Source organism: Archocentrus centrarchus, unplaced genomic scaffold, assembly GCF_007364275.1.
Source record: "Archocentrus centrarchus isolate MPI-CPG fArcCen1 unplaced genomic scaffold, fArcCen1 scaffold_27_ctg1, whole genome shotgun sequence".
In the NCBI taxonomy this organism is placed as follows: domain Eukaryota; kingdom Metazoa; phylum Chordata; class Actinopteri; order Cichliformes; family Cichlidae; genus Archocentrus; species Archocentrus centrarchus.
The window spans coordinates 735073-754388 of record NW_022060257.1 but is presented as its reverse complement, the minus strand read 5'-3'; the positions used below and the strand labels follow the sequence as shown (position 1 = coordinate 754388).

Here is a 19316-nt window from a genome sequence, read left to right as displayed (position 1 = left end):
GCCCTGGATTTTCAAACAGTTTAGTTTGTTACAAATGCTTGAGCTCAATGTATGATATGTGATAATTACTTAAGCTGAAAATACAGGTTCCATACCAAAATGCTTACCTTATTGATAGTAACCTTAATAGTTCCATAATGTTTAAAATTAATTCCCAAACTGCTTTTGTACTGAAAAAAAAATGACTGTAAAGTCTAAAACCTGACATTATTCTGAGAAACTGGGATTACACCATCATTTAAATCAGTTCAATTCACAATCTGTCCTACAGCTAGCTAAATAGATAAATATACACAAGAAATATGGTTTATGGTAAATGGTAAACGGACCAGTTCTTATATAGCGCTTTTCTACTCAGTATGAGCACTCAAAGCGCTTATACAACCTGTTTTGCATTCACCCATGCACTCCCATTCATACAAGCACTTCCATTTTTACTAAGCTAAGTGCTTTTAATTACCTAACATTCACACTCCGACAGAACGGTCGGAGAGCAACTTGGGGTTAAGTATCTTGCCCAAGGATACATTGGCACGTAGCCCGGAGTAGCCAGGATTCGAACCGCTGACCTTCCGATCAGTAGGTGACCTGCTCTACCTACTGAGCTACAGTATCCAACTTATTTTAAAAATGCAAATGTGTTTATCCATTTTGATAATTTTGATGTTTGAGCAGTTAGTTGAGCAAAGCAAACATTAAGCTGTGTCAGTATATTCTGAATTTTTACAAGTCCTTATGTGATTAGAGAAGCCTGCTCAAACTACTTTTGCTTTAAGTGTGTAAGATCATATTTTTGATACAGTTTTGAATGCTATTTAGGCAGCATTTCTACATAAAACACACTAAACAAGCAAATTAACCAAGTCCAGAACTGGCCCACTTTGCTGCTACACAACCAAAGGGTCAGCAACTGCCTGACAGCAAAGCAACTAATAACAGCAGAATCGAGTATCCCTCCAGCTGATCCAGCCAGGCAACAACCTTTCTGTCAGTTGAAACCAAAAAAAAACAAAAAACTTTGGGGCTTAAAAATTAAGCAACCCCCCCCCCCCCCCCCAAAAAAAAAGAAAAAACAAACAAGCAAACAAAAAAACTGCAGTTCTTCCAATGGATACTTGAGGTTGGCTTTAAAAGTTAGAAAATCCCTAGTTCCCTAAGCTAAAGACAAAACATCTGTTTATATTTTATTCCAGCATAAAGTTATGCATAATTAAGAGTGTGGCCTCTTTGAGTAACAGCTAGGTGGTTTTTTTTTTTTCAGATTTCAGTTGCATTCCAAGGAATCAGCAGTTTTTCTGGTAAGGGAATAATGTTTTAAGCCTGTTTCCCAATTAGCATACCGTTTAACATCAGACTGAATTACTAATTTATTACCGTAGTATTACCGCTTAGTGTTTGTTAGTTTTAGTGTATCTTGCGTTGAGTTACTTGGAGACATGTATTGACAGACATGAAAGTTGCAAGTGCCTCTGTACTGGTTTTAACAGTTAAGTCATGTTGCTACTGCTTGATGAATTATTTGGAAATACTGACTTTTCTTTCTTCTGCAGAAACCACACATTATGCTTGTAAAGGAAATACAAGAAGACAGTAATGTTGCACTGGTTCATTAAACTATTCCTAGTAGTGAACACTATCTCATTGTGTTCTTATTGACCATGCTACTGTCATGGAAGGTGGGTCTTTGTCCTTGGGCTTTGAGTTTTGTGAGTTCTTGGATCTTTTTTATTTTGAGCATGAGTTTTGTTCCTTCTGAAAGTTAGGTTATCCTTTGGACTGGATTCACTGTTTGTCTATGCTCTAGTTAATACTTAGTTTACTGTTTGTGGAGTTAGTGCTTTAGTTTGATTCTTTGTGTTTAGAAATTTTAGAAGCCTTGTTTATTTTGTGATGCTCTTTATGGTTTCCTTATTAAGCTTTATTGTATTCCTCTTTATGCTGAGTCTTCAGCTCTTGTTAGCTTTAGTTACTGATGACTTTGAAGGTTATATTTAGTTGATTCAGTTTGTGCCTCCCTTCTGTTCCTCTATCAGTCTCATCTCTTTGTTGGTCATTTGTCTTTCAGTGTTCCCCTGTCTCTGTCCATCCTGTGCCAAATTAACCTCTTTCCCCTGTTTAGTTGTGGCTTACTTATTTTGGTAGCTGTTATTCTCTGTGTCTTGTGCTGGGTTTAACTTATCCCATTTCATTATGTTAATTATCCTCAGCGGTGTTCCCCACCTGTTTCCTATTCCCTCATTACCTCTTGTATATATTGTCTCAGTCTTCCGTTGTCCATTGTTGTCTCGTCCATGTAGCTGTGTGTCTCCTAGCTTGACTTTGTATTCACAGTGATTTCCAGTATTTGGATTCCCTGACTTTGTTCTTTAGATGTTTTTGGATTTTTTAGACTTTGTACTCTCTAGACTTGCTCTAAGTTTAATTCCTGTGTCCTGCATTCAGGTCTGTTAAAATTAATCAACAATCCAAACAGCAGTAGTGGTTGCCTGTCAGTATCTCAAAGAGTTCTGCTTTAGTTTTCACATTTCCAGACATGCAGGTTCTATTTCCGAACACCTGCTACAACTGCTCTATTTCCTAATACCTGCTATCTAGTTTTACTGTAGCCTTGTAGCTGAAGTCAGGACTGTGCAACAGTTGACAAAATATTAAAACTAAATATGGAATCAGCAAATTATTCGAGTTTGATTCTAAGCAGGGAGCTTTGTAGCCTATCACACGTCCCTGTCTGCTGCTGCACAGTCAACCAACGGATAAAGGCAAAAATACTTTGCCAAATTTTTAATCTGCATTTTGACTGAGTCTTGAGCCATTCCAAAAAAACTTACATTACATTACTTGGTGACAGTGGGAAGGCAGAATTCCCTTTTAACAGGAGAAGACCACTGGCAGAACCAGGCACTCAGAGGGAAGCAGCCATCTCCTGTGATTGGTTTGGGGGTGGGGGTGGAGAGAAGATAGAAAACAGGAGTGCAGTGAGGTGAAAATTTAAGATACAATTAACTTGCATTTGTGAATGTTGGAATATTTTCCTGTTGTTATTTTTCTTCTGTATCCCACTCCAAGGACTAACTGAAAAAGAAAAAACTGGTTTTAGCTATTTTACACATTCTGAATGTGTTCTGCATTGTTAAATGGGAAAAACCCCATAGCATGCTGAACCAAGCAGCTAAATAAGTTAATGTTGGAGTGTCTGGCGTCCTTCAAGTTAAAATAAATCTAAAGATTTGCTGGCTGCCTCTTTTGGTACTGTTCATTCTTGAAGGCAAAAAATGAAAAAAATTTTCCAAAAAAAAAAAATTAACTGGGGATGAAAATGTCAAAACACAGGGACTAGAAATGCATGAAAATCCCATTTTATCTACGCCCATCGAACCTTGCGGTGGCTTAACTGCCGTTCCACTTATAGCTCTGATTTAGAGGCCTCACTGCATTACAAATGCCTCTGGTCAGTCACAGTATGGCACCTCTGTATGTATATGATAACGGTATGTGCACATTTAGAACACTGGTACTTGGAGGCACAAACTCTCTTCCAAAAGACAAGTGTTATAATTGATAGTGTTTATATTTCTCACAAAGCCAAGAACAACAGTGATGTGTACAAGAATGTGCAGAAGCAGCACAGCATGAAGAGCTCAGTGAGGTTTGTTACAGCAGCCTGGGACAGATCACTGTGTTCCACAAGCATCAGTAACAGCTCTCCCCCATTCACAGCATGTATTTTTCCATCACACACACACACACACACACACACACACACACACACACACACACACACACACACACACACACACACACACACACACAGACACACACACACACACACACACACACACACACACAAAAATTACCTTAACATGTCAGTTTAACTCAAAGAAAGAGAATCTAAGGTTATTTTCATTGTTTTTTGGGGGGGGGGGGGGGTTGGTTTTTTGGGGGGTTTTTTGGAATTGAGTTCTGCTAGTGGTGTCATGACAACTATATATTGGCAAAAACTATAATATTTTTAAATGAAATATTCATATAATAATGTACAAATGATAATGTCCCAAATAATTGTATAGCTGCTTTTTTTCTGCACCAATTCCATGCACCTATATTTTGACTTCATTTAATTTGCCAAAAGGACAACACACTGAGCAAAGTTATACATGAATTTGACTGATATTACTCCTAATATATTTTCAAAATTTTGATAGCTGTTATGACAATATTGATATCATAAATTCCTTTGACCACAATAATCTGATGCCATGACAGTGCTAATTTAAACGTGCGTTTTGACACAAACTAAAACATATAGTACTGCGTTGAATCCCCATAAAGCCTGCACCATAGTGAGCAGTGTCACTGTTTGCACTTCTGCTTATGCGCTGCTGTGGCTGCATTGCTCTGCCATCACAAATTAAACTAAGTTGCTCATTTTAGAGAGAAGATTCAAACACGTATCAGCAGAGCTATGAAAAACTGAAAAATGGCCTGTGTCCATACTGGCAGATTACTAGCTATGCATTAGCATATTGAGCAAGCTAGATGGTTCATGGAGGCACTTTCCTTTTTCTGATCAATATACTATGTTTACATGGCATAATTCTACCCCATATATCAGAGCTGCAGAGGTGTGCATCGCTGTGACATTTCTGGGAAGGTGCGCATCAGGCTACAATGTATGTTATGGCATATAGGACACAGTATAGATTTAACACAGTACTATAAATCAAACATGTTTGTCACATTACCTTACAGCTAAAAGCAGTAGTTTTCATATAACATATACATAATATGAAAGGAATTACTTAAAGTATTTCTTCAAAATCTGTAAACTCTATGTCCTTGGTGCATTTCAAAGAAGATCAAGAGGTATTTTTGAAGTACTTTTTATCCTTCCTGCTTGGAATTTGACACCTCTATATATGACTTTTCAAAGTCACCAAATGTCTTAACAGTAGAAAGCAGCGCTTGTTAAAACCATGTTCACGGTCATGTTAACCTGTCAAGCCTAAACTTGGTTTACCTTTTGACATCCACCAGGTCACCGGCAACCCATCTAGAGTTAGCCACATGTTAAATAAACACATTTTCATAAAAAAGAAAATGTTATTTAGACAAATGAACACACATTCATTTTACAACTACAGTTTTTTCCTATTAAAAGCTTTTTCATTTTGGTTGTTCCAAATAGGTGAAAATTCAGCAAAGAGGGATGAGAATTAACTTAATCCAAACCTAACCCTTAGATGAGTCTCTGGTGACCTGGTGGCTGTTAAATAAAATCAATCCCACCATTTGTTATTATGAACTGATCTGTGTTGGGCCATCAGTGCATTAAACTAAACGTCAAATCAAACACCCGTGTCTGAACACTACGTCCTCATGAACAGCAGCTGCTTACCCCAGTTTACGTGATGAAGATTCAAAAGAGTTCAGATTAAAAATAATAATCATTTGCGTCCCGCTTTTTCTTTTAAATTAAAGCACAGCAGAATGGGTTTCACTGTATGTTCACATAAACACAAAGAGGAACAAGTCATAACTCGCACACATACATAAATGCACACAAGCAGTAGAGTTAATTCACTCGCACTCCTTTCTTCAGATGCAAATCACTCACGTGTGACTGACTTTAGGAACAGCAGTTAAGATAAATGGACTGTAAGGCACATGGCAGCTGTAGGATATTGTAACCTGTGTTTAATCTCAGATTTCCAAAAAAAAAAAAAAAGAAATCAAAAAAGAAAGAAAATGAATTTTTACAATCCTAACAGTGACTCTTGTACAACATAACATAAATACTGTGCTGGAAAAAACAATATTCCAAATTTTTTTTACCAGTTTCAGTCTCTTTCTGTAAACATTGAAAAATGCAAGTCAAGTCTCCTCAGTTCTCAACAAGACAACATCAAAATAACAACAAATGTTCCATCTGCAAGGCTCAGCCACCTCACTAATCAAACAGTCTCTAAAGGAAACCTTTTTAGTTTGCTTCCTTTTGTTTTCTAATCCATTAAGTGTCCGAAGGAGTGAACCATGCTCAATTTTAGATCCAGAAGGAACAGAGGTGAGCAGGGGGGGAGCTGAGGGAGTGGATCCACAGAGGTGCAGGGGTGAGGGTGCTGTGAAGAAGGGCTCCATCCATCAGAAGAGACTGGTCAACGTGGTCTGTGATGGGCTCCGGCACTCATGGACATCCATGCCACCCGGCACTGAGGTGAGCACAGATGTGACGGTGGGCATGGTGGGGTTGGTCAAGTCCGTAAGGGTGGTGGGTGTGCTGGAGGGACTCATGGAGGCATTGGAGATCTCAGAGGCTGGGCCCGATGGCGTACCACCCTGCAGCGTTGAGCCATCGGACGCCTTGTCCACTCCGGTACTCTCCTGTCGTAACAGGTTCCTCCTGAATTTGGCCCGAGCATTTTGAAACCAGACCTGAAGTTACAAAAATAAAAATGAATGATCTGCTACGTACACCACAGATTCCACAGCTGTTTGATGTAATAAAGAAATAATGTGTGTTCACTGCTTTAAAAAGAAAATGAATACAATATTTACAGGGACTTTTAAGAAGTTAGTTCAACCAAATTAATTTGTCATTCCTCTAGTGTGCAGATGGTTTTGCTTTCTTGTGTCCAGGTCTCTAGATATTAACATTTTTTTTAAAATTGGAACAGTTTCCCCCAAAGTATTTCCAATGAAAACTTTCTGGAAATTTGTGTTGGTGCTGAATTACATAAATGTATTTTTTGTGGTGTGGGCACCAAATACTAAACCAAATACTAAATTTCACTTGCTTCCAGTATACTGGGCTAGAGGCAAAAATCCCAAAAGCACATACCTCATAAAATTAAAAAGTTGCGTGGCTGCACACCACTACAGATAAGAGATAATTTTATTTTTAATGCCCTTTAAACATGTTTGACTGCCCTTTCTACCTTGTTCAATTAACTGACTACTTGTGTGTCCAACATTTTCTAAAATACACCATTACGTTATCTTTGTTGGTGGCCATGCAGTTTTATGCAGATTATAGTCTGAAGTGCTCTGAGTGGTCATACGGCTAGAAAAGTACCCTATAAATGCCAGACCATTCCTTTAAAAATTCTGTATGTAAATTGGGTTTCTAACAAAATGTAATGTGTCACTGTGAACACACTGAACATGATGTCTTCTTTCATTCTTGTCATTCCTGCAGCAGGTAATACAGTTCAGGCTTTTCAACTCAGGCTGTGCTTCCAGCTGCATCACCACACAACACTGACACTAATAAAAAGGGGACGTGATACTCATGTTGATGGATTATCTCCTGTATCCCAGGCAGATTTCTAAGCTAATTTTGATGCTCTGGTAAAATGAATGGAGACCTATTGCTGCCTGAAAACTGGGAAAACCCCTCTCAGGGGTTTCAACCTCTTGTGTTAGAGACTGATTAGCTGTGAGGTATCAGCTCAGACTACCATTCCCAGGAAAAAATAAATAAACAAAAAAACAGTGCCACTCTTTAGCACATCAAAGATATTTTTAATATTTCCAGAACCCACACCTTAACAGTTGTGTCAGGAGCAAAGACAAGAGTCTTAAAGCTTTAAAACCTCAAAAGAAGGGACCACATACATGACTGACTAGAAAAAAAAATTATTAACTTTAACAAATAATTTTAAAACAGCTTTAACTGAGTAATCTGAATCCAAATCACAATCTGTTGTTGATTAAAACCAAAAATTATCCATGCCTAAACCTAAACAAGCCTCAACCTTAACTGTGACAAATGAAGAAACTGTCACATCTCCGAGCAATAGATGTGTATCTCTTGGGGAATTAGTGAGACCTGAAAATTTTAAATATATCCAAACATGATACAGCTTGTGATGTCAGAGAACCTCAAGAATACCCATATCTCGATTATCTCGTGAGCATCTCTTTGTATCTGTTTAAAGTCTGTTTGCAGATGTTCTGACTCGAGACAAAGATAAAAGCACGCTTAGAAACACAAAGGCTGGGCACTCTTCTACTGTGTGTAAAAGCTATGAAAGCCTTTACTTTTCATGGCTAGTCACAGAGAAAATGAAGCCATTTTTTTATGTTTGCACATGAAAATAGAGAGCGTCTTCTTCCTGTTTTTATTGGGTGATGTTTACAGTGCATTCAGGCAGAAATGCAGTTATAATTTCAATCGTTACTTACACATTTGCAATTATATTAATGATATCCTCATTTTTCTGAAGAACTCAATGAAGGAACCTGTTCAAGAATGAAACCCACCTTTTTAGAAACCCAGCATTCTGCGCTGGAATTTTTGTTTATTTTCATGTTTTTGAATGTAAGTTTTCCTCTTTTTCCAGTAACTCCAGTAAAGTTTGTTCCGTGATTTGTGCAGCGAATGAGGCAGCAGTCCACGCTGAGCTGAGTGTTGGGAAGTGTTAGTGATGGAATCATGAAGGAGCCATGGGAATCAGGCAGCTAGAGAGTCGCTTCAGCTGGAGTAACAGACATGAAAACTTGAACGCATCAAAGCAAAACGACTGCTTTGTTTTCTGTGAGCCTTAATTAAAGCAGCGGGATGTTTTTTTTTCTTTCTTCTCAGTAAAATTTTGATTCAGAAACCTTTTTGTCTCATTTTTCTTCTTTTCAATACCCCAGATAATTTGCTGTCGTCTTTTGTGGAAATCAAATGCTCTCTTGTGTTGTCTCTTTCTTTACATGTATTACAGAGCTTTTTGTTTTTCATCCCTCACTCATCACCATAACATCGCATCATTCACTGAATTACATTACATTTAGGTTTGGTTTTTTTTTTTTTTTAAATATTTCTCTTTGATTTCTAGGTAATTTTGTGTTCCAGCATGAACACAAATACTGAGTCTGTTTTTTCCTGAAGGCAATTAGAAATTCTGCTTCCCTTCAGTTTTTCTTTTTTGTGTGTGTGTGTGTTTTTAAAATGAGAAAATAAAATTGAAAGACAGCAATAGAATCAATTTCTGATTTTGTTTTGCTTCTTTCTTAAAGGTCTTCCAAGAACTTCAGGTGAAAAATAGCAGTATCATAAAATAAAGCTGATTTGGCTCCTAACAGTAAAACCTCGCTTCATTTATTTTACCACTGACAGGAGGCAGATTAGCATTGGGGGGAAAAAAGTAAAAATTGTCACCCTGTTGGTCTTTACAAACTATTTTTAGTAACATAAAACTGGACTGTTGTTGTGATGTGAGAGGCTACTGAGGTTACCTGTAAGACCCGCTTGGTGAGGCCAGTTTTCTGGGCAAGCTGTTTGAGGTCCTTGGCGTCTGGATTGTGGTTGATGGCAAAGTAGGACTTCATAGTCCTCAGCTGGTGATGTTTGAAGGACGTCCGCATGCGCTTGGTCTTCTGACTGGAGCTGTACTGGGAGTCCCTGTCCATGGATTCACCATCATTCTCGTTACAGCTCAGCGCTTCAGGTCAACAGGAAAGGAGGACAGAGGGTTAAGACAAATTGAGACTCATCATTATGGTCATCATTTCATTCTTCTGCTGCTGTTTGTGGTAAATACATTTAAAACCTGTAATTTCAATATGATTTATTATTTTTTATATAACACCAGTTCACAACAACAGTCATCTCCAGACATGTTAAATTGTTAGGTAAAGGGAGAGAACACCAATAATCAAATGATTCCCATAACCAGCACTCAGGGACTGTGGGAAGATATTATAACAGGAAGAAACCTCTGGCAGAACTGTCGTGACAATGGTAGTGGGAGTGTGTGTGTGTGTGTGTGTGTGTTGGGGGTGGGGTGGTGGTGAAGAGAAAATTATATTTCATTTTTAATTTTTCATACATAGTGTCTTTTGAATGTCTAGATTGAAAGAACAATCTTTAGAAACTATTTGCATTGAGGAGCTACATGAGGCACTGTCTCTAAAGTTTCTTGACAACAACGTGAGTAATTAAAACAAGTTGCAGAGATGTTATTGAAAAAAATGTTTTCTTTGTGCAGATTGTTGTAAATTCCTTCTCTCTACTTAAATCTATACAAAAATATAAAGTGACCTAACAGCTGTTTCTTCCAGCTGCAGATCGCCCTCCTCTGCTTACTCACCAGTCTATCTGTCTGTCTGTGTCTTTCTATCCTGGGAGGAGGTGCGAGCCTGGTTACAGCCATCTCACACACACACACACACACACACACACACACACACACACACACGCAGTAGCAACAACAACACACATGTATCTGTCCCCAGCCTGAAAAATTCTTGGCAATATTCAAAGTGTTGCTGCATGCATAACAGTTCGCGTTCAATATCAGAACGCTGCAAACGATGAATATGAAGTGAGTGAAAACCAACGGAATAACACTTCACTTAATTAGCCGATACACACCAGGCAGAACAAATGCTGCTTTCTGGCCAAAGCATATGCTGTAGCATTTTTTTTCTTTTACAAAAAATGGGAAAAAGCAGCTTGTAGATGGTTTCCTTTTTCCTCTTCCTCCTGCAGTCCACGGCCGTTTGAAACAAAGTGGGAGCTGACGGGAGGTTAGGGTTAGGAGTGTTCTGCTGTGACTGTTCAGGTGACGCTATCATGTCGTATCTGGCTGCAAACAGAAGAGGGCGCATGGCCTCTTCACTCTCATCACTCTGCTTCACATTCTTTTTCTTCGCTTTTTTATTAAATGCCCACATTGAAAAATAAAAATGAAATCAGGGCATCTTAAACTGAAATTAGTTTTCCTTCTTTTAACTTCATCATGAAACATTGTGGTGATTTTTTTTTCTTTTGTTTGTTTGTTTTCCTTTTTTAATGTATTTTTTAAAAATATTTTAACGACCATCAGTCGTAGTTGAAATCATATCAAGCTAAGCAATTTGATCCCCTAATAAGTTTTAGGAAGCCACAATGATTTCTCCTTTTGCTGTTTTTATGACTAATCCGAGGGTTTGACGCCATGGTTAGTTGTAAGCGGCTTGCTTTTAACGTGAATATGGGAAAAAAAGTGAGATTCCAACGAGATAGTGCTGCTGTTAGCAAGTTGCTCCCTGCTCTCTCCTCCAGTGAATAACTCATCAAATCACATTGATCTGGCTGAAACACACCCAGTTTGGCCTGGTCCCAATGCAAAAAGGCTCCCTCAGTCTGTGTATATGCCTGTGTGTAGTTGGGAAGGGTTGAGGGAGAGAAGGGTACAGAAGAGGTGGTTTGGGGGTGGGGTGAGGTGTGTGTGTGTTCGTGCGTGCGCTCGCGCATGATGGTGGTAGGGTGTTAGGGTCTGTAGATGTCTATGGAGCCTGACAAGTGGAAAAGGGCGAAAGCAAAAGCCGGTAGATCAAAAAACTTTTCTTTTCACCCCACAAAGACGACATGGGAGGAAAAGAAAAGAAAAGAAAAGAAAAGAAAAGAAAAGAAAAGAAAAACCCTGTAACATCCGCACACTAGTGCCTCTGAAATTTTAAGATGATCATTTTGGAAAATCCCCTTTTAAGGAATTCCTGAAGTTGTATGAAAAGTCCAATCCACATATTTGAATCCATAAATTGAAGTTGTCGGCACTAAATAAAATCTAAATGAGTGTTAATTTACTGGTAATTTATGTTGCACTTTTCCTTTTTCTGAGGCGCATCTGTGTTTGTCCTGTGGCCTCACACTTGGTCCTCGTCCTTTTTCTCTCTGTTTATTAGTTCAGGCTTATTCATGCACAATGTCTGGCCTCTGAATGAATATGCTGCTGTTGCTTCAGAACTCAATGGAAACTGTGCAGACTGACACAATGTGTATGACCCAATAGGGGGTACAGGAAAGTGCACAGAAATCTGAAAAGCACAGCAAATGAAAAAGTCGCTGTGCGCTCAGTATTGCGCACAAATCGGTGTTAAAATATATCATAAATACACCAGACGGGTTTAAACCCTTTGATATGTCACTGTGAAGTTACAGTCAACTCTGTATGGAAATATCACAGTGACAAAGATGATTTAAAATATAAAATGAGTTTTATGATGACGTTAGAACAGCGTCACCACTGAGGACATCACAGGCACAATAAAAAAAAAATCTCTAAAGGAATGTTGCAAAAACATTTTTCATTAATGAAGTCTGTCAGCGTTAGTCAGCTCCTTTCACGCTTCGTGGCTCTTGATCCCAACTGTGGAGCGGACAATGGCTTAAAGTTGTTCTAAAACAACAACAACAAATCCCAAATCTTTTAAAAGATTTAGAAAGAGATTTAAGAAAGGGAAAACTAAGCATTAAAAATAGGACAGACGTGAATTATATATTATATACGTTTTTCTTTTATTATTTTGAACAAAATATTATTGTTCTGTCGTCTGAAGTCCTTACCTGCGTTATAAGCAGCCAGTTCGGCCCCTGGCCCGGGACTTTTCCTCTTTCTCGGCCTCCCTTTCTGCACCGTCCCCACGCTGCTGAAGTAGGATAGTCCGAGCGTGTTGGCCGGGCCCAGGCCTTTGTGCGGCACCACGTCCGCATGGTTAAAATGTGTCTCATATTCTCCCTGGATGAGAGTTTCAAAGTGCAGCCGACAGTACACCAGACTGTCTTTCATGCCAAAGTGGTCCCCGGTGGTGAGCATCTTGCTGCAGGTGGTGCAGGTGAAGCAATTGAGATGGTAGACTAGGTCCCGAGCTCGCATCACCATCTCCGAGGCAGAGATCCCCAGGTGGCACCGAGCGCATCTCTGCACCGAAAATCTTCTGCGGACAACACAGAAACCTCATCAGCGGCTGGATTCGCAGCCTCGTGGGCTGTTGTACAAAACTACGCTCTGGTGCGCCTTTTTGTGCAAACAGACCAACTTTGGCGCAATTAAAAAAACGTGCAAAACGTTTCCCTATGTTTCCCTAAATTCACTCGTAACAGAAATGGGAATTTATTATATATATATATATATATATATATATTTAAAAAAATGCTTTTAGTGTTTAAAAGAACGCCTAAATTAGAAATATATATTTTTTGTCACACGTTGAATTTATTTAATTTCCATGTTCCCAGAGTATTCCTTTAGGCTCTCTGTTAGCTTAACGTGGGGGTGGCGGAGGTCACTCTCCCCCAGAGAGATGCTAACACTAAAACTAACAATTTCTTTATCTGACTTTCAGGGGAGTGTTTTAGCACAACTGTCAATATGGCTCACAACCTTTCTTTGACTTGACTAAATGCTGTTTTCTTTTGATAGAAAGAATTTGAACATTACATTTTTTTAAAGTTTTGCAAAAACTATTTGTTCATTGCACAAAAATATGCCATATATATATATATATATATATATATATATATATATATATATATATATATATATATATATATATATATATATATATATATATATATATATATATATATATATATATATATATATATATATATATATATAAATCTATGAAACTGAAGCAAGTAATTTCTTTGACACACATTTCAGAATTACCGATGTTTTAACACAACCCCCTTTTGGCTCGGATCTGGTGCACAAATATTCACCAATCACAGGGCTTTGATTTGAAGTACACACCTGCGCGCTCTCCTACCTGTAGTAGTCCTCTTTGCAGTAGATGCTGCCGTCTTTGCTGAAGCAGGTGAGCTCGGACTCTAGGTTGAGTTTGCACTCGCAGCACTTGAGGCAGCGCATGTGCCACTGCTTGTCCACAGCCAGCAGGTAATATCGGTCCGCTATCTTCCTGCCGCAGCCCGCGCACAGAGCCACGCGTTCGCTGGTCATACATGGCATGGACTGGAGGTCAACGACGTTATGGAGATTAGGAGATAAAACAGAGAGAGACTCAAAACATCAACGAATCAAAATACTGGAAAGCTATAAGACTGCATCTCTATGACATTCTCCTGATGAGGGCCAACACTCCCGTGTGGCAAGTACGGGCCACAGAAACACTAAAGATTTTTTTAAAAAACATTTATAAAATAATTCATTATTTCAATAGCCTCAGTAATACAACAAATTGATATTATAGTGCATAACGAAATAAGAAGAGCTCTTATTTTCATCGAATTGTAAGCATTTAGAAAAATTAAACGAGTATTTTTGTTTCAGCAAAGAAAATAAAGAGCTACCATTATTCTGAAGAGTCACTACCATAACAGCATAAATTACACGGCTACAACAGAAGGTCAGAGAGTCATTATTCCAATAATACTGATAGTCAAAGACTAACGTGACAAATGAAAAGAAGATCTAAACATAAACTGGTATAATTACACTTAAAAAGATCGTCGAAGTGCGTTTATACGCTGTGTGTGGCCTTGGAGGAACACTGAAGAACATTTACGGTCATGGGAAGTGGTGCCTGTGCTGTCAGTTTCTATCAAAAAATAAACCCAGCTACGTTCATAAAAGCTTTTAATAAGAAACACAGCCTTCTAAGACATTTTCAGAGGCCTGTGAATACAGTGCACACACGCACGCGCTTCCATATTAATTTGCAAGCACAAATAATAATAATAATAAAAATAATAATAATAACAATAATAATAATAATTATTGTTATTATTATTATTATACATCTGGTCTAATTTTATTCTATGTTCTTAAACATTCTAACAGTTGGTGATTTTATTATATAAATGTAGAACACAAAAAGAAGGATATTAAATATGAATTTAAAAACTTGCAAGTTTGTTTAATGATAATGTACCAGCGTAAAATGTATTTATTTTGGGAGATTATCAAAAATGTGGATGTTTAATGTTTGCTTTCAACGCACCCATAAAAAGACATTTATAAAAAGAAATGTATGATTTTCACAAACGTCATCTTTTTGTTTTTTAGATCATTTCACTGCTTGCTCAACTCTGGCTTTGTCATATCTGAAGCTTTCCTGAGACTAAAATAAGTTTGAGGTTAAAATTTGGTTGTAGAAATCAATATGTTCAGGCTTGATACAGCAAGTTTAAAAGCATTTTTCTTTTAAAAGGGAACATTTTGTGGATACTTTACGCACTGTTTGAATTCAGATTAAAATCAAAGTGCTTGGAGCTGGAAGAGTGCAGCCGCTGTCACATGTTTCCAGGCTGCCATGCTGCCTACGCTAACGAGCCAAAGCGGGCCAAAAAAATGAATCTCGCCTACCGTCTCTGATTCTCCCATATCGATGGCTGAGCTGATGGCCGCTGACTCGCTCTTTCCTCTCCGGTCCATTTCTTCCACCACACCGCGAACGTCGCCTCCGGGGAGGCCATGGAAAAGCATCGTAGCCGTAGAGGGGAGGATGTTATAACTGTTCTCTTCGGATCTGCAAGCCAAGATGTCCATGAGAGAGGAAAACCCTGTGCAATAATGCCACTCAAAATTCTCGATTTTTTAACGTTTCCTTTCTTGCCGTGACAAGCGAGAAATCCAGATCAGGGAGAAAAAATATGAGGGAAAAACTGGACACGTGTTCTCCACACTACGTCTCATCTGCCAATGGAAACCGTCATCCGAATCTCTCCAGCTCTCGGTATTAATAAGCTATGATTAATTCATTAATAAGCGCACAGATTTGCCTTCTCTTTGTGGGATCTATTTTATCTCAGGTATGATATGTTTTATTACCAATTGCTCTTACTAGATTTTCTTTTTCCATTTACGGTGACTAAACATACCAACTATGGAAGCTCCCGCTGCATGGGTCTCAGTTCTCCTCCTTGCTGGAGTAATATTTCAGGATTTCGACAATCTGCAAAGCAGTGGCAAAATATCTCCTCTTTTCTTCTGCAGAACAGTTAGTAACTGTACTAATAGCAGAGCCAAAAGCTGGGCAGCAGCCTTTTAATGCATCGCACAGTCAGAAAAATATTTCCAAAAGAAAAAGAAAAAAGAAAAAAATCAACTAGACCTGGGTGTTTGAGACAGGCTTCTTCTCCTCCTCAACAGTCCAAGTTGAGACTTACAGCTGATTTGCTCAGACTAGTTTGCTTTGCAGAAAAAAAAATCATAAAAACAAAAACAGGCTTAAAAAACTAAAATAAAATCCTGCCGGTCATCTGGGAGAAGAAGCAGTTTTCCTTTACAGTAGTTTGTTTAGATAATGTTTTGTCTTTTGCCAAGGAGGCTGCATAGATGTGCGTAACAGCAGAAGAGGAGGAGTTGGCTTTACGTTGACTGATGATAGGCGAGTGGTAGCTGGCCCCCCAAAACCGCCGTTCCTCCTTCTCAGGTCCGGTTGGACTCTCCGCTCCTTATCAACGGGACCCTGTTGCGTCACGACATACCATTTATGTTCATTGGCTGTTCCGCCGTCACCGAACTGTTTGGCCACTTTTACCGACCGGTCGAAAAACGCAGCAGTTCTTCTCCCTTCGTTACACACGGAACACCGGCCACCCTCACACACTCACCACCTCCTCCCCCTTCTTATCTGCCTGTCTATCTGTCCGGAGCTGCAACTTGAAAGGTCAGTTTTAAGGGAAAGTGAGCAGGAGAAAATCTTCTGAGATGTTGGATCTGTCTGTGTCTGGAGGTCTGCTAGGACTCATCTGACGCACAGAGGGTTCCACACAGCCCCACAGCGATGCTGCTACAGCTAACAGCCTCTTCATGGCACCAAAGGGCTCTGCTCAATCTGCAGGGGAGGGTAGGAGTGCGTAAAGTCTCCTAAACAACCCATAACAAAGAACCTCTAAATCTTGCATTTGTATATTTATTTCATAATTAATATGATACAAAGTATATTCAAAATCAATCCATAAACATACACACAAATAACCAGAACCAACCCAGGGAAAGCCCCCCCCCCCAAACTGTTAATTTAGCTTCTTGTCAAAAATCTTGACTTATTTCAGACTTCTCATTTGCTTAATTTTGTATCGAATGTTTAAAGGAGGAATTCACAACTTCAAACTGGGAAGTTTTATTTGGAAAAATGTCACCTTTTCCCAGAGAATTTAAAACCAATCAGTGAAAAGGATGAAACAAACAGGAGAGAAATTTATTTAGATACGAATGTTTTTTTATTAGGTCTTTTTTCCTGCAGTTTTCCGTGTTAATGCGTTAAAATCATTCTGTCAAATCTGGGTATCATCTCCTTATTTTACCATAAGTAAAATGTAGCAATGACACCCAGTAGATGTCATCAACAACAACAACAACAACAACAACAACAACAACAATAATAATAATAATAATAATAATAATAATAATAATAATAATAATAATAATAATAATAATAATAATAATAATAATAATACAAGTATATACAATAAACTAAGCGATTAATACGCAAACTTTTTTTGTATTCCCTTGAAAGCACTGCATCTCCTTAACTTCTCTTTGTGATGTCACTTGATATCATTTGCAACCCGGCGGTTTCACCATTGAAGTATTTCGACGTCTTGGATAGGGCGAGCAGTGAGAGCTGATATTCCGGCATGAGTGAGGCTCAACTGATCCAGGATCCGCTCAATCTCTAATTAGCTCTCTTCTCTTAATTGAGCGGGGTAGGGAGGGAGGGAAGGGGGGGGGGGGGGGGGGGGGGTGTTAGCGAAGAATGGACTTCGTCATCAGAGGATGTGTTTGAGGACCGGAGGAGAGGTTTGATCTGCGTAAAAAAAAAAAAAAAAAAAAAAAAAGCGGAGAAAATTACACGTCATCGTATCACTACTGGATTCAGGCTTTTGCTTTTTGTGAAGTCAGCCTGAGCACTGAGCGAAACGACCTCCTGACTTTTTTAGCTGCGCTGAAACAATGTTAGACTTTATGTAGCTTCCTTCATATTTCTAACTTCTTCTTCCACACATACCTGTCCTCTCCCCTCCCGCGCGTAACAACCGACGTTTAGGCTATTGTGAAGTTTTATAGCACAAATATGATGTTAAGCTCCTAAATCCTTATGCAAATTATCCCCTCTGTAATACCCCTAATTGAATACATGCATATTTATCATCTGCGTTTTCTATCTGCTATAAGGCCGGCTTTATACATTAAACATAACGGTAGCGGGCATCTCTGCGGGCGTGTATGAAATATGATATTAGCTGGTAGTGTAAGATTAAGGGAAAAATATTAGTTTGTATGTATTTGTATCTGAAGGGGCCGGGCTGGCTTGTTCCTTTGATTTGATTGGAGAATGAGCGAAGAAGAAACGCTGAATTTTAGAGAGGATTTATGCAAATTTAGGCCGGGGTCCGGACTACAGCGAAATATTCTTAGAAAATGTGTGCTCACAATATTCACACAGCGAAGAGGGAGAAAAGTCACAATATGATAATTAACAACAGTTCAAATGTGTTAAGCCCGGGCTGTGCTGGTTAAAATAGTCCAATATTTAATTCATCGACGGTACGTTTATTTAAAGGTAAAACTGAATTAATTACTACAGCCTCTCTCTCTCTCTCTCCCTCTCTCTCTCTGACACACACACATATGTTTTGAACAAAGTGTTTAAGTGAGCTGCTCACACTCTCATTTTATTAGTTCCGTAGTGGTTATTAGGCTAGTGCACTCTGAACTTCTTATATTTACCCGTGCAGTTAAACAATGGCTTTACATATCATGAGTTTGGCATCAGGGCAAATTTCAATTTCGATTAATAAACACATTTTCTATTGTGCAGAACCTCAAATATCACATCAGATTCAGTGTTTCTAAATTACTGGGGAGTATATTCCCCCTTGAAAGGTGAAAAGCTTTGGAGTTGACGAACTACGTGTATTCACAACAACTTCAAGTTTTTTCAGTGAAGATGGTTCACGTGATTGGTAGAACCAGGAGCGTCTCTTGTGATTAAACACCAACATGTGAGTTTAACAGAGTTATAATATTATAATAATTCTCAAACCTCCACCTTCATTTCATACATCTTCACTACAAGCCTTAATACTGGATCCGCTGATTTCAGGATATTTAATTATTTATTTATATGTTATCCTGCTTTCTGCTATGCGCGTGTGCGTGTGTATGTGTGTGTGCATGTGTGAAGATTATGCGTATGTGTGCACAGATGGCTTTACAAATACAATGAGGTCCTGAGGTTGGTATAAAAAAATCATATAAAGTATTCAATGAAAAAAATCACTTAAAAAAACAAGCATATTTTTTCATTGGCCTTATGTCAGACTCATTGGTTGTCAGGGGTCCGAGTTTCCTCGAAAGCCCTTGTTACGGCCCTGATAACGAAATCATCAGAATATTCTTGAGCAATAAATATAACTAATCTCGTTATTCCAAAAGAAGTTTAAAAAAAGTATTATTCTCCATTAAAATCATAAACAAAATGTACCATAACGTAATACTAGTACACACATAACGAGAAGACCGTTTCAAGAATAGGACAAATCTGTGAAAGTGAACAAATCGAGACCTATATGCATAGAATAAAACCTGCTGCAA

At 38.6% G+C, this 19316-nt stretch overlaps 1 protein-coding gene across 3 annotated transcripts; it reads right to left on the bottom strand.

The window, feature by feature from the left end:
- Positions 1–4071: 4071 nt before the first annotated feature.
- On the bottom strand, positions 4072–16130 carry lhx2b (LIM homeobox 2b). Of its 3 annotated transcripts, none has more exons than XM_030723825.1 (6): positions 15593–16130; positions 15078–15240; positions 13522–13724; positions 12317–12687; positions 9223–9428; positions 4072–6429 (listed from the first exon to the last, which is right to left on the bottom strand). In XM_030723825.1, exons 2-6 carry the CDS (start codon positions 15195–15197, stop codon positions 6139–6141), a joined length of 1191 nt encoding a protein of 396 aa, XP_030579685.1. In that variant the 5' UTR covers positions 15198–15240; positions 15593–16130; the 3' UTR covers positions 4072–6138. The 3 variants fall into 3 exon arrangements, with proteins under 3 accessions (XP_030579685.1, XP_030579686.1, XP_030579684.1); XM_030723826.1 differs by having other exon boundaries at positions 15826–16130; XM_030723824.1 differs by having other exon boundaries at positions 15078–16130.
- Between the last annotated feature and the right edge of the window lie 3186 nt (positions 16131–19316).

What these genes read in the sequence shown, in the direction of transcription:
- lhx2b (XM_030723824.1), bottom strand. Translation starts at nt 15,260, where the DNA reads ATGGACATCTTGGCTTGCAGATCCGAAGAGAACAGTTATAACATCCTC. An exon ending in ATATGGGAGAATCAGAGACG is followed by an intron (nt 13,725 to 15,077) that starts GTAGGCGAGATT and finishes GTTGACCTCCAG; the next exon opens with TCCATGCCATGTATGACCAG. An exon ending in ACTGGCTGCTTATAACGCAG is followed by an intron (nt 9,429 to 12,316) that starts GTAAGGACTTCA and finishes GTTGACCTGAAG; the next exon opens with CGCTGAGCTGTAACGAGAAT.